We start from the raw sequence: 23,193 nt of genomic DNA on the forward strand, positions 1-23,193 counted from the left end.
TCGATACTAGAATAGAAATCTCCCACTAGTACCACCCTACTATTTTCACAACTCTCCAAAATATCAGCTCATTCCCACTATAATACAGCACTACCAAGGTGATCACACACTTCTTATTTCTAAGTTCTACCCAGATGGCCTCATTAGACGACTCTTTACGAATAGACATAGACATACTTTATTGATCCCGAGGGAAATTGCGCTTCGTTACAGCTGCACCAACCAAGATAGAGCATAAATATAGAAATACAAAAACCTCAAACAACAATATGCAAACTATGCCAGATGGAAATAAGTCCAGGACCAGCCTATTGGCTCAGAGTGTCTGACCCTCCACGGGAGGAGCTGCAAAGTTTGATGGCCACAGGCAGGAACAACCTCCCATGACGCCTCGTGTTGTATCATGGTGGAATATGGCCGGAGACCAACAGCAAAAAGTTCAATATCCGGGCTACAGTCACGTTCCTCGATCGTAATGTGACCAGGACTGCACCACCCGTTGTTAACCAGAACAGCAAGTCCCCAACTCCTTTACACTTACTGCTCTCAGTGCACTTCCGGTTAGCCTGAACGGTCTGGAAGCCCTCCATGGAAAAGTTTTGGTCGGGTATGTCCACGTGCAGTCCAAGTGGAGAACTCCGCTTCTCCATAAGTCTCTGTTGTCCCGACCTGGTCCTCTTTTCTCGCCTTTTTGATCCCCCTCTGCATCCTCTGTGTGTTTTCCTCCAGATTTCAACCAGGGCGTCCGCCGCTCTGTTCGCTAAACCAGCCAGCATAAGCGCAATCAGCTGGTCCCTGGAATAAACAATGCGACCATACTGCTGACCCGCTAATGAGACGTGTCAGAATGTAACTATTTCCAGCACTAAAAGCCCAAATAAAACTCTCTCCACCAGCATGTTAGAGAGGGTGCAGCTTCAACGTGTTACCGTGAAAAAAATACAACAAATAACGTAAGTTTAAAAAGTAAGAAAACTAGTCGGAACACTGTAACCAGCGCATGCGCACTAAATCCTCCCGAAGTTCTGCTAAAGTGACCTCCCTTATCAAAAAGGCAACATTAGTCTACCTCTACCTGTTCTTCTGTCATGCCTAAAGCAACTATCCCGGAACACTATGCCACCCTCCTCTCAGCCACATTTTTGTTATGACCACAATATCCCAGTCCTTAGAGGCAATCCACACCCTCAGTCGTCCACCTTATCTGTTAAGCTATGTGCTTTGAAATAAATGAAATTTAAAGTAGGGTTCCCATCTGGCCTTTTACTGTAAACATGGCTATTCTGATTGCTCAGCTTACACAATTTGGTTGCTGTACATTCTCCAGTCTTCTTACCAACTTTGCTCTCAAGCCTCATCCCACTGCCAATTTAGCTTACATCCTCACTGGTGGCAAAATTACTCACTAGGATATTAGCCCCCTCTCTGGTTCAAGTGCAACCCATCTCTCCTGTAAAGGTCACTTCTACCCCAGAAGAGACCCCAGTGATCCAAGAATCTGAATCACTGTCCCCTGCACCAGCTTTTCACCCATGCATTTATTTGGCCTGTCATTTAATTCCTGGACTCACTAGCACATGGCATCTTGAGTAATCCAGAGATCACTACCCTCAATAGTGGCCTCTGTCGGTCGTGGTTGACCATGAGTACTGCGCCTCTGGTAGTCACTGGTTTGTCGAGCAGCGTCGACTGTGGCCATTGAGGCCGATCCTGGAACGGCAGACTCCGCCACAGTTGCTGCATGTGTAGTGGGTCATGGAATTGCTGTCCACTGTGCTCTCCATTTAGCTCTCCGCTCCTCAAACTGACTCAGGATCACTCTTTCGCCTTGCTCAGGGTGTTGCTGAAAAGTACCTCGCCATTTGTTGCGGTCATCTGCTGTATCCTCCCAGCACTCTGTGTTGATTTTTAAGGCTTTCATGTCATGCTTACAGATGTCCTTGAAGTGAAGCTGGGGTCTACCAACGTTCCTCTTGCCTGCTGTTAGTTCTCCATAGAGGATGTCCTTTGGCAGTCTACCATCCTTCATACGACGGATGTGGCCCAGCCAGCGCAGTCAGCATTGTCTTAAAAGCGTGAACATTGTGGGAAGCCCAGCGTGGGAGAGCACCTCAGAGTTTGGGACTTTGTCTCTCCAGGTGATGCTGAGGATGCGGCGAAGGCTGCTCAGGTGGAAACTATTGAGTTTCCTCTCCTGCTTGGAGTAGATGGTCCAAGTCCGGCTACCATACCGGAGGGTGCTGATAACGCATGCATTGCACACAGCAGTCTTGGCCTTTGTAGTGAGTTTCAGATTCTCCCAGACCTGCAAGGAGAGTCGAGCAAGGATCGATGCTGCTTTGCCGATACGCCTATTGATTTCAGCATCGAGGGAGAGAGTGTCGCTAATGGTTGACCCCAAGTATGTGAATTCGTGGACCACTTCTAGATCGTAATTGTCAATGGTAATGACTGGTGTCTCCAATATGTTCTGGGCAAGGACATTTGCTTTCTTTAGGCTGATGGTAAGCCCGAAGTCCTTGCATGCCTTAGTGAAGCGGTCCATGAGAGTTTGTAGTTGCTGTTTGGTGTGCGAGATTATAGCAACGTCATCGGCAAACAGCAGGTCACGTATCACCCTCAAGCTCCTGCATTTTAACTTTCACGTCCTTGAGACCCTGCTGTAATTTGTAACATCTCAATTAAACCCCTGGATGTGCACCCTCATCCTACCTTTAGCCACCACCGCACAGCAGAGTATTAGATAGAAAAAAGGAAAATCTTTATCTGGCACCTTTCATGATCTCAAAATGCCCCAAAGCCCGCCATAACAACAGAGGTCTTTTAAAGTATCAGTGTATTTGTAACGTGGGAAAGACAGCAACGAACTTGTTCAAAACAACCTCTCATTAGCATCTGAATGAAAATGACCAGATAATCTGTTCTTTTCAATCATGCTGGTTGAGAGCCAAATATTACTCAGGACACTAGGAGCATTCTTGAAGGTGTGCCTTGAGACATTATACAGTGCCTATAAAAAGTATTTACCCCCCCTTGGAAGTTTTCCTGTTTTATTGTTTTACAATGTTGAATCACAATGGATTTAATTTGGCTTTTTTTTTGACACTGATCATCAGAAAGAGACTCCCTGTCATAGTGAAAACAGATCTCTACAAAGTGATTTAAATTAATTACAAATATAAAACACAAAATAGTTGATTGCTTAAGTATTCACCCCCTTTAATATGTCACACCAAATCATCACTGGTGCAGCCAATTGGTTTTAAAGTCACATAATTAGTTAAATGGAGATCAGCATGTGAGTCAAGGTGTTTTAATTGATTATAGTAAATATACACCTGTATCTGGAAGGTCCAACTGCTGTTGAGTCAGTATCCTGACAAAAACTACACCATGAAGACAAAAGAACACTCCAAACAACTCGGCAAAAAGGTTATTGAAAAGCACAGTTCAGGAGATGGATACAAGAAAATTTCCAAGTCACTGAATACCCCTTGCAGTACAGTTAAGTCAATCATCAAGAAATGGAAAGAATACGGCAGAGCTGTAAATCTGCCTAGAGCAAGTCATCCTTAAAAACCGAGCGACTGTGCAAGCAGGGGACTAGTGAGGAAAACCACCAAGAGACCTATGGCAACTGTGGAGTTACAAGGTTCAATGGCTGAGATGGGAGAGACTGTGCATACAACACTATTGCCCAGGTAGTTCACCAGTCACAGCTTTATGGGAGGAAGGCAAGGAGAAAGCCACTGTTGAAAAATCACTCACATGAAATCTCAGCTAGAGTTTGCCAGAAGGCACGTGGGAGACTGAAGTCAGCTGGAAGAAGGTTCTGTGGTCTGATCAAACCAAATTTGAGCTTTTTGGCCACAAACTAAATGTCATCAAAAACACACCATCCCTACCATGAATCATGGTGGTGGTTGCATCATGCTGTGGGGATGCTTCACTGTAGCAGACCCTGGAAGGCTTGTGAAGGTAGAGGGTAAAATGAATGCAGCAAAATACTGGGAAATCCTGGAGGAAAACCTGATAAGAGTCTACAAGAGCACTGGGACTATGACCTCAAGCATAATGGAATGGCTTAAAATCACAAAGTTAATGTCCTGGAGTGGCCAAGTCAGAGTTCAGACCTCAATCCAATTGAGAATGTGTGTCTGGACTTGAAAAAGGCTTTTTACTCATGATCCCTATGCAATCTGACAGAGCTTGAGCAGTTCTGTAAAGAATGGGGAATAGATACAGTGTCCAGATGTGCAAAGCTGATAGAGACCTATCCACACAGACTCAAGGCTGTAATTGTTGCCAAAGGTGCAACTACTAAATACTGACTTGAAGAGAATGAGTAATTATGTAATCAATTATTTTGTGTTTAATAATTGCAAAAAACTTGATTAATTTGTAGAAATTTGTTTTCACTTTGACACCAAAGAATCTTTTCTGTTGATCAGTATCAAAAAAGCCAAATTTAATCCGCTGCGATTCAATGTTATAAAACATGAAAAATTCTGGGGGGCGGGGGGTGAATACTTTCTATTGGCACTGTATGTACTTCCGGGAACATAATCTCTAAGCTGAAATATTTTTCAAACTTCATATTGCTTCAGGAATGCAGCTAAACATAATCAAAGATCCCTCCCACAAGTCATTTGCCCTTCTCTCCCTTCCATCAGGCAAAATATACAAAAATTCAAAAGCATGCACTATATGCTCAAGAATAGCTTTTATCAATCTGCTATAAAACTCTTGAACAGGCTTCTTTTATAATGAAAATGATCTCTTAATCAATCTTGTCATGACCCTTACACCTTATTTGTCTAACTGCACTACACTTTACACTATATTTTGTATAGTTATTGCTTTTCCCTTTGTATACTATCTTACAGCACTTGTGTTTGGAATGACCTGTATGGATAGCATGCAAATACAAAGTTTTTCTACAGTCTCTCAGAATATAAGCATTATAATAAGCATTTACTAATCACACCTTTAATTCATCAGCAAACACTGAAACACAGACATAGATTTTGTGTTCAAAGTGTATTTACAAAGATCTAACCTGAAATGGCTTGGGAGCTAAACAGATCATCCCAATTTATTAAACTGATTGATCTATTTGGCGCCAAAAGTCACTTACCACCTTCGACCATAAATCACTAAAAGCAATGTTTTAATACTTTAAAAATACTTGAAACCCAGTATTTATGATAAATAAAATTAGCTACACAATATTTTCCACCATTAACAGCCTCTAACATCAGATCTTGGCTTCTGACCATCAATTAGGTCAACATACCAAAGGTCATAAATGTTGAAATTCTTCCAACCTATATCCATCAATTCCTTAACTTTGTTTGGTGGTTCAAAGGTAAAAGGAACCTCCTTTCCTCTTTCTGAGGTGAGCAATAAAAGGAAAAGTTCAAGCAGACACAAGCTTAACTGAAAGGTACATATCATACACCTCTACCAAGTCCACAACATTTGGAACACATTCTCGTATTCTTGAAGTAAACAGGTGCGTGACATCCACTGTACAAAACTGACTCAAACCTTAGTTTTATAACAATGCCTTTGCTTATTCTCCCCTCTCCAGGTTAACCTTGTTACTCTATCTCAATACAATCTGCTGCTACAAAACTCAGGCGTTATAACATCAGTCAGTCCAATCAGTTGGCACAGAGAATTCCTGATCACAACAGTGTGGTTTCTTAATCAAAAACTGAGTCTCAAAAACTCAAGTCACTGAGCCACTATCAGATTGAGAAATAGAGTAGGGACCTCTCAAATCACTTTAATATGAACAGGCAGTTTGGTTTTGAAAAATGAACTTTACTATACCAATTGTGGGGATTAAATTGCTATTTGAAGATCTTTTTGGGGAGGAGACAAATGTGATATCTGGAAGTTCAATTATTTTACTTATGAATTGAACAGAGCAGTGAAAAACAATTATAGAATACTTACGATAAAAGAAAGGGATGAACTCCACAGTTAAACAAGCTGCTTTATATTTTTGTCTGCTCTTCTCCACCCCACTGACAACTTTACTGGAAAAAAATTCAGAAGAATGAATGTTACAATTAATAAATACCAAGGAACAGCTGGGATAATAAAGCAGGGCTATGGTATTATCAAGAATTCTACAGAAGACAAAAAACGTATACGTGTTCTTGTTTGTAATCACTTCGATTCAAAGTTGCTCAAAATAGCAACAGAGAAAGGAGCAACCAGAAACCAGAAACTCATCATAACATGAACTACAGTCCAATCCACAAACCACAGACCCAGAAAAATGGTATTCACTGCCAATCTCATTGAAAATTCACCATTACTAATATGTAAAGGATCAAAATTACTTACGATATTAATAACATCTTTTAAAGCTGTGTAATATAAAAATAACACTAGTTGATATCTTAATCTAAAAATTAATACTTTTTACTAAAATGGAGTTCACCAAAATAAAGCTTAGGTTTCAGCATTTATTTGATATCTTGAGCCACTCACCCAGCTGCTCTCTGTCTCCAGTTTCGATATGGGTCATAGAGACTCTCACAGAAGATGAGTGCATGTCTTACAAAATCTTCAGCTGGTGTTTGGTCTGCCATTTCTTTCTCTTTGGTCTTGCTTTTTAACTTGTAGTGAAAGAAAATTAAGAGAACATCATACTGAGCACATAGCTCTGGTTTCAAGGAAGCTCCAGTCTCACTACATTTCTGTTAAGTATTTGTTAGTAGCTCTCACTAATGCTGTAATGGACATTCATACAGTAAGAAAATTCAAACCAAATTTCCCAGTGATGATTCTAAACAAAAAGCTACTATATTGAACAAAAGCAATTTTACATGACACTATCAAATACTGAATCCATTTGGGCATATTCTCACTTGCTCCTTTATTTCCCTCAGTTCAAAAATATTCTTTTCATGTTTCTTCCTCCCATAGGTCTTTGTATTACAGCTTTTACTAACATAGCATATTCCGCTCCTGATGCACAGAATGTTTTAACTAGGTATTTTAGCACCTGTTCCAATTTTTGCCTTAAATGTTAAAAGTTTAACAGAAATAATTTAAAAAACGGATATCTACAGAAAACTAATGTAAAGGTTACAATATTAATAAATAATTAACTCTTAAAAAATTTTCAGGTGCTAGAAATCCAAAGGAACACAAAATGCTGGAGGAACTCAGCAGGTCAGGCAGCATCTACGGAAATGAATATAGTTGATGTTTTGGGCCAAGACCCTTCTTCAGGACTGAGAAGGAAGGGGGAAGATGCCAGAATAAAAAGATAAAAAGTGGGAAGAGGAAGGAGGCTTGCTAGAAGGTGATAGGTGAAGCCAGGTGGGTGGGAAAGGTCAAAGAGCAGAAATGAAGGAATCTGGAGGAGAGGAGATAGGAGAGAAGAATGGACCATAGAGGAAAGGGAAAGAGGACGGGATCCGGGGGAAGTAATAGGCAGGAGAGAACATGTAAAAGGTCAGTGTGAGAAACAGGGGAGGGGTTGGTGTTTGAGAGAATTTGATTACCAGAAGGAGAAATCAATATTCGTGCTATCAGGTTAGAAACTATCCAGATGGAATACAAGATGGTGCTCCTCCACCCTGAGGGTGATCTCTTCTTGGCACAAGAGGAGGCCATGGACCAATATGTCGAAACGGGAATGGGAATCAGTTTGGCCACCAGGAAGTCCCGCTTGTGCAGAGGTGCTTAACGAAGCAGTCCCCCAACTTACAACGGGCCTCACCAATGTAGAGGAGGCCGCATCAGGAGCACCAGACACAGTAGACTCGCAGATGAAGTGTTGCCTCACCTGGAAGGGTTTTTGCTTTTGGATATAAAGTGCTGGAAATATACGGAGGAAGGAATTTATTGTGAAAACTAAGTTCTCACTTACCTGTTGAATGTAGACTGTTGTCATAGTGATAACATGGTTAATGTATGAGCAGGTTCCAATCTCCTCAACATTAGCTAGGTTCCTGCAATGAAAGGAGAATGACTAATTTATAGTTTACATTGAAAATCAAAAAATAGTGCAGGTGCTGGAAATCTAAAGTAAAAACAGAAAATGGTAGAAATACTCAGCAGGTCAGGCTGGAAGTGTAGGAAGGTGGGGGGGGGGGACTAACATTTCAGGTTGAAGAACTGAGGCCACGGAGTATATTCAAACTTTTTATCATTCTATTTATAATTTACACTGTTCCTCAAGAACTCCAAATAGAATCAGAGTCATAGAACACTGCAGCACAGAAACAGGACAGTCCCATCAACCCGCACCCAGACCACAGCCTCCATAGCTCCCATCTACGTACCTATCCAAATTTCTCTAAATGTAGAAATCAAACCCACATCCACCACTTCCGCTGGCAGCTCATTATACACTCTCACCACCCTCTGAGTGAAGTAGTTCCCCCTCAGATTCCCCTTAAATATTTCACCTTTTACCCTTAAACCATGAGCTCCAGTTTTAGATCCACTCTATCTCAGTGGAAAAAGCCTGCTTGCATTTGCCCCATCTATACCCCTCATAATTTTGTATACCTCTATTGTCTCCCCTCATTCTTCTTGCTCTAGGAAATAAGGTCCTAATCTATTCAATCTTTCCTTAGATGATTAAAGAAAAAATAACAGTCACTGAGTAATACACAAAATGCTGGAGGAACTCGGCAGGTTAAGCAGCCTCCATGGAAAGGATTAAAGAGTTGACATTTTGGGCCAAGACCCTTCATCAGGACAGGAAAGAAAGGGGGAAGAAGCCAGCATAAGGTGGTGGGCTGTTGTTCAAATAGTAGAATCAGCTTGGATGAACCTCAGAAAGACAAAATATTCGTAAGGACTCTATATCAGCCCCAAAGTGGTGATAGTAATGTAGAAGAACTGTATAATTAGGAAACTGGAGGAGCACTTAACAAGGTAATACAATGAAAAAGTTTCATCTAATCTCTGGCAAACCAATTAAGCAGTGAGATATGAAAGACAAAGTCAGAGTACTTTAGAGACAGTTTTCCTGATCAATGTTTATCAATGAGGTAAAAATCTATTTTAAATATAGTAGTACTGTACAGTAAAAAAGTTAGTCGATAATCTGGGAGTTAAAAGACCTTTGAAGAAGAGTGATAATAAAATGGCAGAAGATTCAAACTGAACTAGATCAATTTGAAATCTGAATGATGCACACAATGAACTAAAGTTGTAAGTTGCCCATGGCATGAAAATATATAGTGCCTTGGCATAGTTTGCATATTGTTGTTTGATTGTTTGTGGCTTTTGTATTGCTATATTTATGCTCTGTTCTTGGTTGGTGCAGCTGTAACAAAACCCAATTTCCCTCGGGATCAATAAAGTATATCGATCTATCTATTGGTGAGATTGCATCAGGAATACTGTGAATGAGTCTGACATTCATACCCAAGGAAAGATATACAGTCGGCCCTCCTTATACGCGAGCGATTGGTTCCGGGACCCTTTGCGGATACCAAAAAATGCAGCTGCTCAAGTCCCGTATTCAACCTGTCTAAATGTGGTGGACCTTAGGACCCAGCGGAACCCTGGACCTTATTTAACCAGACTCAGTGCATGGACGTTAGGACCCAGCAGCAGAGCTCTGAATCCGCAGTGTTTCTGTTCACGAAAATAATCACGATCACGATTTAAAATAAAGTGGAAATCATAAAGCGATTGGAAAGAGGTCATCGGTCATTGGAAAAGCATTAGGCTACAGTCAGTCAACGATCGGAACAATTTTAAAGGATAAAATGAGAAAAACCCTGCCCCAATTAAAGCTACAATTATTACTGAGCAACGCAGTGGTTTAATTATTGGGTTTTGGGTTTTTGATCCTCCAATCAACCCGGCACGGATGGACAGCGCTTGGGAACGGTCTGTCATTGGATCAAACTCGAGAATTTCTGTTCCCGAGCTCAGCCGTGAAACATACGTTTCTTAAGTGTTTTATAGGCATAGAAATGTAAAATATTTACTATATACCAAGACAAACGTTTGACTAACTGATGCTAAATAATACCAGATGTACCTGTTCCGACTTACTTAGTAGGAGAACTTCCGTTTTTTTTTGATAATCTACGCACATCCTCCCGTATACTTTAAATCATCTCTAGATTACTTATAATACCTAATACAATGTAAATGCTATGTAAAAGTTATTATACTGCATTGTTTGGGGAATAATGACAAGGAAAAAAGTCTGTACGTGTTCGAACAACAAGTGCTGGAAGAGCACTTACGGGTTTTCTCAATTCGCGGTTGGTTGAATTCGCGCATGCGGAACTCGCGGATAAGGAGGGCCGACTGTACTTGCAATAGAGCATAAATTCGCAGAATGATTCCTTAAATTGGGGAGAGGGTATTAGGAGAATTGTGTGAATATGACCTACACACAAGTTTAGAACAAGACGTAATTATCATTGAAACACACAAAATTAACATAGGTTTTAACAAGTTAGATGTGAGGCTAATGAAAGAGGTGGAATGTCCAGAACAAGAGATCACAATCTCAGAATAAGGGATCAGCTATTCAAGATAGTAACTGGAAGATCTTTCCCCCTTGCCCCTCTGCATCCCCCCCCCCATTAGACAGCAGGGTTCTTTGGAAACTTTTTTTTACCCAAGAGGCTCTGATGTGAGTATATTGAAGTCAAAGATCAATGTGTTCTTGGGATATTAAGGGAATCAAGTGATATCAATTAGTACAAAGTGGTACTGAGGAAGAAGATCAAGCATAATCTTACTAGTCAATTGACAGGAAACAGATCAGGAATAAATAGATCATTTTAGTGTTGGAAGACTACAAGTAGTGAGGTACCACAATGATAGTTGTTCCTGCTTCTTTCTCTTATGTGGGCAGAGCTTATAATATTGAAACCGTACCGGCATATAATGATGAGGAATTTGACCAGGATGAGTGCCAATGCTTGCTGTTCATCCTCTAACCCATCTGACAGTTTCTGCATGCACTGCAATTGCTGATGTCTCATGACCTGCAGAATGTTATCAGGCAACAAGGACAACCCCGGTGGGACTTCATCCAATCTAGTGGGAAATAAAATCATTACAAGGTTGAGGTACACTGTGACAAATAAATACTTCTGCAAATACTGAAGACAAAATATATTTTTAAATCATTCAACTTAAATCAGAAACTCAGCTGAAATTCTGGAACAGAAACCTGAGGTACCAAATGGATAATAAATTAGACCTTTTGCTACTGATCAATTGTCACCAGGCTGGAAATATTAAGAGTCTGTAAACAAATCAGATCACAATTAACTGTTAAGCAGAGTAGACCCTGGCAGTTTTGGAAAGACACCAATAGATCTAACAGAATTACTGGTCTCCCCTCTTGTAGCTTATGGTGCCCTGTCCTGTAAAAGATTTAAGTTTATTCTTCAAAATTACGGGAAAAAATGGTGATAAATCAATAGAGAAGTGGCTTCCACCAGCTGGAAAGATGGCAACCAATGGATCCCAAAATTAGTAAAAGCAGAAGAGTGATCAATTGCGTTTATGCAGACAGCTGTTACCTTGACCTGAAAAGCTCATTGAAGCAGATGCAATGGTAAATTTGAAAGGAATTGTGTTGAATAATTGGATGGGAAAGATCTGCCATTGAAATAAGGGGAAACCTGGAGAAATCTCTCAAAGAACTGGTAACAATATATTGAGAGAGTACCTCTTTCTGTGGAAAGGAACCAATCCCATCTTTTGAAACTAGGTATTATTGAACAACTTAACCCAAACTAAAACAAAAACAGAAACGTTGGTAAAAGGCAATCTTCCCTAGGATCTCTGACATGAAACATTGTGGAAAAAAGCATGCCAGCGATCCAGTTTGAGGAGATTTGGTATGTAATCAAAGATTCTTCCAAATTTCTACAAATATACAGTGGAGAGCATTTTGACGGATTCTATCACAGCCTAGTATAAAGCCTCCGATGCACAAGATCACAAGTGGCTGCAGAGGGTTATGGACACAGCCAGCTCCATCACTGGCACAACCCTCCCAACTCTGGCACTACTACTGCTACGAACAAGAAATTTGACAACTTATCTGCAATAATAAATTTGGTTCTGATTCCAGAGACAGGCCAAGATCACCCAGTGTTTTCGCTTTTGTTCTGAATCTAGCATCTGCAGTGTTATTTGTTTTCTTTTACTGCTGAATGCAAACTGACATTTCACCGTATTTTCTGGCCATTGTATAGTTTTTATTTTCAGATCATAGGTAGCAAGAACATGATGAAAGTGACATTTCTTTTCTTAAATGGCTTGAAAAAGTTAGTAACAAATTGAAATTTCCTGAATCCACCCCTACAGAATTCAATCACAAGCTTGGCAATACAACTGAAGAATAAAAAAACAGGATTTACACAGAACAGAAAGAGGTTTACCAGTATCATCTGAGGAATAGGGGACTAATGATATGCATGAAGAAGAGAGAAGCTCAGATATGCACTTTAGGTTAGATTGATAATAAAAAGACATTATACAGACATTCAAAGTAAATGCAGCATTTAAAAAGTAAAAGGATCAGTATCCTGAGGTTCCAAGCTTAATAACTGAAAAAAAATTCTAACTGCCAAGTTCTGCAAAGCAATCTGTAAAAAGTACCAAGGTCAGAAACATACTTGAAGCAACAAATTTCCAGGGATATTTTACTTTTAGGTCACTTTGAAGCAGATTACATCCATTAAGTCATTTCAAAATCAATAGACTATTTGTTCATAGGCGCACTAGATAGGCTTAAGTAGCCAATTTTGAAGATCATCACATTAGATTCAAGTTAAAAGTTTAACATGCTTTTCTTGGAATTAAACCGAAAAAAATTTTTAAGGCACAAGTCTTTCTGCTAATTTAAAAATGACTTTTTTTATTTCCTCTAAGGAGCAGTAATCAGCTCATTCACAACTTCATTTGGAGGAAAAGATACTGACTGCACCAGGGAAAAAGATAAGATTAGCTTGATTTGTCGCCCGTACATCGAAACATAGAGTGAAATGCATTGTTTGCATCAACACCGACACAATCCGAGGATACGTTGGGGGCAACCTGCAAGTGTCGCCATGCTTCTGGCACCAACATAGCGTGCCCACAATTTACTAACCCTAATCCGAAACCAGAGTACCTCGAAGAGACCCACAGGGTCACAGGGAGAACAAACTCCTTACAGATGGTGGCAGGAATTGAATCCAGATTGATGGTACTATGAACTATTTGCTAACTATTACGTTAACGCACCACCCACCACAGGCCTCATCTGTAGGAAAAGTACTTCCATTACCATTTTGGAAAAATTAATGGGAAACAGAAGTGTACCTTGAGACAACCTGAGCAAATTGGTTCTTCCATTTATTCTAGCACCATCATATCAGGTAAAATCAAATTTTCCTTAGCAGTCACCCAACAGCTTCAATAAAAATGACCACTTAAACAAAAGTCATGTCAATTTTAAAGTGAGAAACCATTCATTCCAAAGACTGTTTTAAATTAAAATGTGAATTATTGCATTGATATACACAGACGAACAAAAACACAGTTTACCCACAGCATTATACAGTATGTTTAATATATAAAATCTATGCGTCTCTGTACATGTGCCTCTCTCTGTCCATGTTATGGAAAAAAGCCACCCCACCACAGGGCTCTTCATGATCTACATATGCTTCCCCCTTAGTTGAGCATTCTTTTCCCCCTCTTATACCCATCTGGCTGTCCTTCAATTAACTTTTATACCCATTGTTCCTTGTGGCAGTGAATTCTACGTTTACAGCACTTCTTGGAAATTCTCCATTCGATCAACAATACTTGATGTTCTCATCTCCAAGATGTTAATCAACATTGTATTGTCAGCAGCCAGTTTCAAACAAACATGTGGAGCCTTATGTCTCACCGTATTTTATACTATAACTGTGCTAAACATGGCTAAATTATAACTGCTCCTAGCAAATCCACCAGCAGAACTTCATTGTCTAAATTTCAGACTCTAAAATTACATTGAGAAACACTCCTTCTCCTGAAGGGTGCAATATACAATTATTCAAACTATTTCTTGAATGCATCTTAGGTATTCTGCCGTCTCTACATCTGTTAAACCAGTTCTATTCCAGTTAGTGTCAGAATATTTGAATTCCCTTACTTTTACTGTCTTATGTTTCTTCCTCTCTGAAATTCACCTACATTTTACTCTCTACCTCACTCTCCTCTAATTGTTTTATAGTATACTCCAGTAGTGATTACCCTTTATCTGTACCCTACTTCAACCTATATGGGCTTACTGTTGCTCTTTATTGTCTGAAATCCCTAGCACCAGAAATGCTGAGATGTCATTCATGTTTTTTACCTTGAATCACATTTCAGTAACTGACTAAGTATTAGACTGATTTAGTATTAGTATAAAGGTAATGAACAGATAAAAATACAAACTCCTTAAAATGCATACATTATACAGAATTGACAAATCTGATGCTTTTTTTCTGACTTCTAGTGTAGCACAGTTGCATAGCAGCTAGCATAATGCTTTGCAGCCCCAGCAATACCGGTTCAATTCCTGCTGCTGTCTGTAAAGAGTTTGTACATTCTCCCCATGGCGGTGTGTGTTGCCTTGGGGTACTCTGGTTCCCTCCTACATTCTACAGACATACGGGTTAGTAGGTTAATTGATCACACAGGTGTATTTGGGTATCGTGGGATTATGCACTGAAAGGGCCTGTTACTGCACTATATCCCTAAGAATTTTGCATCTTCTTCCCTCCAAATTCCATTACTAGTCCTCTTCTTACTCATCGAACTTGAACCCACACTAACCGTTCCACCATTAAGAGTTGCACCTTCAATTATTAGATTAGATTAGATTCAACTTTATTGTCATTGTGCCGAGTACAGATATAAAGCCAATGAAATGCAATTAGCATCTGACCAGAAGAGCAAAAAAAAGTATTATTTACAAAGTAACTGCAAATAAAAAGTAAGTGCTACAGCATACAAATATAAAAGTACCGAGACAGTCCAATATGGGTGCAATACTGCTTAGCGCTGTGATGTGAGGTTCAGCAGGGTCACAGCCTCAGGGAAGAAGCTCTTCCTGAACCTGCTGGTGCGGGAGCGGAGGCTCCTGTAGAGGCTACCGGGTGGGAGGAGAGTAAAAAGTCCATAGTTAGGGTGAGATGCATCCTTGATAATGCTTTTCACCCTGCCCAGGCAGCGTTTATGGTAGATGTTCTCAATGGTGGGCATTTGGGTGCCGATAATCCGCTGGGCAGTTTTCACCACCCGCTGGAGTGCTTTGCGGTCCGATATGTGACAATTGCCATACCACACTGAGATGCAGTTGGTGAGTATGCTCTCAATGGCACAGCGGTAAAAGTCCAGAATTCTTTTTTTTAAATCTCTCTGCTTCTACATTTTATTTCTCATTGAATGTAGTCCTTAAAATCTGCCGTTATGGCAGAACTTTCAGTCAGGCAGCCCAGTACTTCCTCATGTGGTTCTATGTCAAATCGTATTGGATAAAACTTTGAGGCAATTTGGAAGATTCTGATAAATTAAAGAGGGTAATATAATAGTAAATCCGCAATAACCTAGTTTGCTTGGAACGTTGATGGTACCACACGAGCAGAATTTCCAAACAAATGTGGATTATACACCAATACATTCCATACCATTTTAATAAACAATCAAAGCAAACAGACACATTCTAGTGGACTGTGGGGCCCACCTGCAAGTCCTCCATCCCTGGCTGAGAGCTCAGAATGCGCCACCTCCCTCGCCCCACACCCACGAGTTACCCGATAGCATGGGATCTGGCACCCCACCCTCACACATTGCCAGACTACACAGGAAACTAACTATTAGGCCATCAGGAGTGGCGGTAAGCACATCACTTTGCAGCACCGGCTGTAAGATCGGGCTTTGATTCCCGCAGTTGTCTGTAAAGAGCGTATTCGATCTCCCTGTGACCTCATGGGCTTACTCCAGGTGCTCCAGTTTCCTCCCACATTCCAAAGACATATGGTTTAGGTGAGCCACGGGCCGGAAGCATGGCAACACTTGTAAACTGTCCAGCACAATCCTCACTGATTTGATTTGATGTAAATGATGACATTTCATTGTATGTTTCAATGTCTGTGACAAAGAAGCTAATCTTCAGTTGTCCAGTCCAGAATTTCCAAATAGTCCAATAGTAGATCATTTTACTGTAAATATCGATAACTGATGATACAGGTGTCCCCTGCTTTTCGAACGTTCGCTTTACGAAACCTCACTGTTATGAAAGACCTACATTGGTTACCTGTTTTCGCTAACAGAAGGTGTTTCACCGTTACGAAGAAAGGCAGCGTGCGCCCCGAGCAGTTACTCCTCCCCCGGATTCAGAAGGGCATTCTCACCAGCATTGCTTAAACAACTGCCTGTGAGCAGCCGTTAGCAAGATGAGTTCCAAAGTATCAGAAAAGCCTAAAAGAGCTCGTAAGGGTGTTACACTTAGTGTAAAACTAGACATAATTAAGCATTTTGATCGTGGTGAATGAAGTAAGGACAAAGTGAGTTTGGCTTGTGGAAGTTGACGAAGATGATGTTGAAGAGGTTTTGGCATCCCATGACCAAGAACTGATAGATGAAGAGCTGATGCAATTGTAAGAGGAAAGGATAACAATCGAAACCGAATTCAGTAGCGAAAGTGAAGTCGTCCAAGAACTGAATGTGAGGCAACTGCGTGAGATTTTCGCTGCAATGATAAAGTACGACTTTAATTTTGAAAGGTTACGTCGGTTTAGGGCATATTTGCAAGATGGTTTGAGTGCTTACAAAGAACTGTACGATACAAAAATGCGCGAGGCTAAGCAGTCAAGCAAGCCTTCCACATCAGCCACAGACAACGACGAACCTCGACCTTCGACATCGAGGCGGGCAGTCATAGGAGAAGATGACCTGCCTGCCCTAATGGAAACAGACGACGAGATGACACCCAGTGTCCCACCACCCCAACCCCCAGGCCCGGACAGATACCGATTCACAGAGAATGCAGCGGTAGCCGGGAGGCACACAGCACATCTTTAAGAAAAAAGCCGAAATAAACATGCTAATTAATTAGGTGCCGCCCGGCACGTAATTGTCAGCCCAAATCAGAGGCGATTGTGATTGCGTCGCCTCTGATCTGGGCCGCCATTTACGCGCCAGGCGGCACCTAATTAATTAGCACATTTATTTCGACTTTTTTCTTAAAGATGTGCTGGGTGCCTCCCAACTACCACTGTACCCCTGCGTGCTTCGCGATCGGTGCTGGTCAGCGGCCCGGAGGGTGGGGGCCACCGCACCACCCAAACTCTGACCACTCAGTCTAACACACCATCATCAGTGTGCTCAGCAAGCTGCCTTCCTGATTCCAGTAAGTGATACTACACTGTACATACATTATTTCTACTTTAGGCTGTGTATTTTTTCATGTTATTTGGTATGATTTGGCAGCTTCATAGCTGAAAGGTTACTGGAGAGAATGTTTTTGCCAACAGCGCTTGCGTGAGATTTTCTGCCGAGAGCGCTTGCATGAAATTTTCACTACGGAGAACAGTGCCGGTAATGATTGTGGAAAAGTATTTCTACTTTATATAGGCCGTGTATTTATCATATCATTCCTGCTTTTACTATATATTACTGTTATTTTTGGTTTTGTGTGTTATTTGGCATGATTTGGTAGGTTATTTTTGGGTCTGCGAACGCTCACAAAATTTTCCTATTTAAATCAATGGTAATTGCTTCTTCGCTTTACGACATCCTGGCTTAAGAACCGTTTCATAGGAACGCTCTACCTTCAGATGGCGGGGGAAATCTGTATTAGCAACTCGATCATATTTTGATACTTATAAAGACTTAAGTGAGAATGGCCTCAAAACAAATATGAGGTATTTGTGACCATTTTGTCACCTTTTAATGACAATTAAAATGGATCCGCTACCCAAGAAAATAATTCAGAGAGCATTGGTAATGGCTAATTAACTACAATTTCAACAAATTATGAATGCTTAAGTATTAAGAAGTTGTGATATTTCAGATTTAAAATAAAAGAAATATATTCCAACAGCAATATTAGTATTTCAAATTTCTATTTAATACAAAATAGATTTTGTTCTTGCATTGTATTGCATCATCCATACTAGTTTCCTAAGCAAACTGTTCCAGAGAGAAAACTAAACCCATCCCATTTAGCTGGCAGCTTAACTTCAGTTACATACTTCATAAATATCTTTTGACTACTCATCACTATAAATAGAAAGTAGCTTCACCAGTAACTGAAAGTACATTTTTATACCTTGGCAAGTCACAATTGGGAGGGTCAAATTCAGCACTTAAAATGTAAATACTTACTGTTTCCATAACTGAAATCAATATTTCTTTTTGATTTCACCCACAAGAGTTTGGACATCTTTTAAGAGCATGGGTCAACAAGCACTGGAAATCTTCCAATTCTTCTTCCAGCATTAACATTGTCAGCAAGTGTCTATATGTTCTGCAAAAACAGGGGCTTTGCAATTCTGCCTAACTTACTTCACATTAATATGATCCACCAACACAAAAGACAATCCCACTTTTCTCTAGCATGAGGTCACCAGGGAAAATCTCACTGCAGCAACTATTTCCCTCATTAAATCTAGCCACGTCCGTGTGGACTGGAAATGTTTTCCTTTGAATTCTCCTTGGTAATTTAAACTCACTGTGCCATCGGCACAGATACAAAGTGGATGCTAACTTCATATAAAGCCTCTTAAGAACAATGCAGTTCAAGTTTGGTCCATTTAAGACACAGGAGCAGAATTAGGCCATTAGGGCCATCGAGTCTGCTCCGCCATTCGATCATGGCTGATTATCTCTCTCAACCCTATTCTCCTGCCTTCTGCCTGTAACCTTTGACACCGTGACTAACAACGAACCTATCAAACTCCACTTCAAATATACCCAATCACTTGGCCTCCCTCCACAGCCGTCTGTAGAAATGAATTCCAGATTTACTGTCCTCTGAAATTCACCCTCTTAAGAAATTCTTCATCTCTTTTCTAAATGAATATCCCTCTAATCTGAGGGTGTGCCCTCTGATCCTACGCTCACCCACTATAGGAAACATTCTCTCCACATCCACTCTATCTAGGCCTTTCAATATTTGATAGATTTCAATGAGATCCCACCCTCATTCTTCTAAACACCAGTGAGTACAAGCTCAGAACCATCAAATGCTCATGTATTAACCCTTTCATTCCCAGAATCATTCTCATGAACCTCCTCTGGATCCCCTCAAATGCCAGCACATTCTTTTCTTAGATAAGGGCCCTAAAACTGCTCACAATTCTCCAAGTATTATCTGACCAATGCATTACAGAGCCTCAGCATCACATCCTTGCTCTTATATTCTAGTCCTCTCAAAATGAATGCTAGTTTTGCATTTGCCTTCCTCAACACCAACTCGAACTGCAAGTTAACCTTGAGGGGACCATGCACAAGAGCTCCCAAGTCTCTTTACACCTCAGATTTTTGAATTTTCTCCCCGCTTAGAAAATATTCTATGCCTTTATTCCTTCTACCAAAATGTATGACCAAACCCTTCTCTGCACTATATTCCATAGGGCAACTCAGTAGCAGAGACAGTTAAGTTTACATCATCATCAATTGCATTCCCCTCCCTCTCCCCAATCATCACTACACATTTTTCCCTATTCTAATTTTGAACAATTGGTATTAGTCACAAGTACTAACTGGAGCTCACTGGAACTCAAAAGCAGATAAATTACATTGTATAAATCCTCGTTGGAACAATGCACACAAATCTGATCTATACACAAGGATACTGGAGAAACTTAAAACAACAACAGAAATAATAATAATATCAAGAGAGTTCAGGAAAAATTGAGTAAGTTAATAAAGAGTTATAAAGAAAGTTAATGGCAAAAAATATAATGTTCTCACTGAGAACATCAAAACTTAAGAGTACATATGTATAAGATGATCTTTTGTAAGGGTAATTAACAATTCATTTGGAACCACTTAACTCATGAGAGAACATGGGACTTGCTGCTACATTCAGGCTACGTCCACACTACACCGGATAATTTTGAAAACGCCAGTTTCGAGTAAAAACGACAGGTGTCCACACTAAGCGTTTTTCAAAATATCTCCGTCCACATTAGGCGGATATTTGGGCGAATCTCCTCCTACTGGGTATGCGCAGGACACACAGAAAACAAGCGAAGAGGAAACGGTATACTTGGTGCGCATTTGTCCAGTTACAGAGTAGAAAAACTTTAAAGGAATTGCTCTTGGCTCTCACGCAGGAGGATTTAAAACTTTTAAAAAAAACAAATACTGGAGCATATGGAGGCAACCGACAGGGAGTTCACGGACAGTATGACCCAGCTGACGACAAACATTGAAAAACTGACTAACTCTGTTGCATTAATAAAGCACCTTGTTAAATGTATAAAACATCTGCATCAGCGTTATCTTGTATTTCCACACAATGTTACATTAGGCTGTTATACATCTATTGTCAGAGAAGTACTTGCATAAATAGGTAAACCACCTTCATACAAGCAAGGACAGAAAACAGGGCAAAGTGAGTATACTTATTTATTCAGTAAGCTATGGGTCAAAATATTTGGTGAGTACATTTCTAACCCTTCTGGCTTCAGTCTCATCCGTCTGTTCTGAAATTGTTAGGTGGTGGCGTTCAAGAAAACAATGAACTTCTGTTCCGGCATGTCATGACAGCGTTTTTAAATAGTCAAAAAAGCTCACTTTACAATTTAACTCTCACGCCGTTCACACCGACTGCGCGTTATAACAGCTTGCGCAGTACCAAGCAGAAGCAGAAAAAAGCATTGTTGTGGTGTTGTCATGACAGCATTTTTAAATCTCTCCGGTTACCCCGTACACACTACGCCGGATATTAAGCGTTTTCAGATTTATTCACTCTGGAGAGTGTTTTCGAAAATCTCCGTTTTCGGGGGCTGAAAACACCGGCTCAGTGTGGGCGGAGGGCAAAACGAAAAGAAAAAGCTTCGTTTTCAAAATTATCCGGCGTAGTGTGGACATACCCTCAGGCTACATCTACACTAGACCAGATAAATCCGTAACCGAAGCTTTTTCTCTTCGTTTTAACCCTCCGTCCACATTGAAACGGCGTTTTCCTCCCCCGAAAACAGAGATTTTCAGGAACACTCTCCAGAGTGAATAAACCTGAAAGCGCCTAATATCTGGTGTAGTGTGTACGGGGTAACTGGCTATTTTTAAAACCGCTGTCACGACATCCCAGAACAAATGGTGATGACAGCGCAGCATTTCATGGTTTTCTTGAATGCAACCTCCAACACCACAACAATATCTGACAATAGATGTGTAACAGCCTAATGTAACAGTGTATGGAAATACAAGATAACACTGATGCAGACAAGTTTTATATATTTAACAAGGTGCTTTATTAATGTATTGCTTGTGCAAACATTCAATAGGTGCAACTGTCACTTTTGCACAGTAACTCATTTTATTGCACATGTTAAATACAGCAAAGTAATACACAAAGACACAGCAAAAGTAAAGGTAAACAAATGAGGTAACAGCAAATTTCACTTCTGCCCAGTAACAAGCCTTATTGCATTTAGTTGTAGCTGTCGTCCCTTTCATCGGTGAAGAGACTATGGCTGTAGGAAATGTTTCTGGACAAACGCGCACCAAGTCTTTCGTTTGGCAATTTCCTTTTAAGTTTTTTCTAGCCTGTAACTGGACAAACGTGCACCCAGTATACCGTTCCCTCTTCGTTTGTTTTCTGTGTGTCCTGCGCATGCCCAGTAGGAAGGAGGAGATTCACCCAAACATTCTTTTTAATGTGGACAGAGGTATTTTTAAAAATATCTGGTGTGGACGCCTGTCGTTTTTACACGAAACCGACATTTTCAAAATTATCCAGTCTAGTGTGGACATAGCCTCAGTGGTTCCCAACCCTCTTTATGCCATGGACCCCTACTATTAACAGAAGGGCCCATGGACTCCAGGTTGGGAACCCCTGTAGGTGATGAGGTTGAGCTACTACTACTACGTCGACTCAGGCCGAGGGAGCCAGCGTCGAGCACGATGACGGACTCTCCACTTCTCCCTCTCCCTCATCAGCGTGTTCAGTTCATCTACATTAGCTGCACCGCTGTCTTCTAGGAGCATGTTGATCATGGTCTTGGGAGGGCACCCAGGGTTCATCCTCCCATGCTTGGGCTCCCATATGACGATTAGGCTGACAGGTAGCTCGGGGTGGCGTAGACAGTGCCCTGTTAGTTGCAGCCTTCTCACCTCGATTTTGAGGCTGAGCATTTAAGGGAAAACTATGTAAATGCACAAGGGAGAAAGCAGTAAAAGGAAATGTTGATTGTGAGTGGTGAAGCAGGGTATGAGGCATTAGGGCAGGAGTAGAACTCATGGGCCTATTGACGAACTTCTATGCTGCAATTTTATGCAACTTCTCCAGGTCTCCCCAAGTACAAACCACCAAAGGCAAGAAATATTTTCACTTTAAAGGATACATTATTCTGCACTTTCTATACATGTTATTTAATGTTATTTAAGTCTTTCCCAATCCAGCAGTTTCATGGAAGCCTGGTGGTTTTATTTTTAACCACTGAGCACATGATTTTGCCATTACATGGCTCCACAGTGCTTACAGAGGATGTGCATTTTCTGATTTTTGTTTTTAATGTTGGATAGACATACAATTTTATATACAGCGGATTCCAATTAATTGGACATCAGTTAATTGGGACAGCTGCTTATTTGGGTAACTCTTAAAGAACAAAAACTAATTGATAAAATTGCCCGGATTCCCTTTGTTTATTTGAGACACTATGCCATATACTTGGGGCAGCAGACTGTTACCAAACAGTTTCTAACTAGCATTAGTCAGATGCACTAGCTTCAAGTGAACAGATTTTAAAAAGCATCAGTTGTGTGTGCGTATTTTTGTATCTGATAGTTGGCGAGAAATAAGCAGCAAGATCACTCAGAACAGTTTTTCTTACTGCAATTTCAAGCATTTAGGATTGGAGATGCCACCAACGACTGGAGGTGAAAATGAAACAATCTAAGAGTTAGAAACTATGAAGAATTTGAAGATATTGAATTCTTTGTAGTTTCTACTTTGAAGGTAACACCTTG

At 40.6% G+C, this 23,193-nt stretch overlaps 1 protein-coding gene across 3 annotated transcripts in view; it reads right to left on the reverse strand.

Annotated features, from left to right (window-relative positions):
- The window catches only part of nbeal1 (neurobeachin-like 1), a 283,397-nt gene that overhangs the window by 183,312 nt on the left and 76,892 nt on the right, over nt 1-23,193 (reverse strand). For all 3 annotated transcript variants that reach the window (XM_063051669.1, XM_063051668.1, XM_063051667.1), the window contains exons 3-6: nt 10,888-11,049; nt 7,898-7,979; nt 6,508-6,635; nt 5,965-6,047 (exon numbers count right to left, since the gene is read on the reverse strand). In XM_063051669.1, coding sequence (XP_062907739.1) covers nt 5,965-6,047; nt 6,508-6,635; nt 7,898-7,979; nt 10,888-11,049 — 455 coding nt within the window. The remainder of the gene's footprint in view (nt 1-5,964; nt 6,048-6,507; nt 6,636-7,897; nt 7,980-10,887; nt 11,050-23,193) is intronic.

This window comes from Mobula hypostoma, chromosome 6 (assembly GCF_963921235.1).
Source record: "Mobula hypostoma chromosome 6, sMobHyp1.1, whole genome shotgun sequence".
In the NCBI taxonomy this organism is placed as follows: domain Eukaryota; kingdom Metazoa; phylum Chordata; class Chondrichthyes; order Myliobatiformes; family Myliobatidae; genus Mobula; species Mobula hypostoma.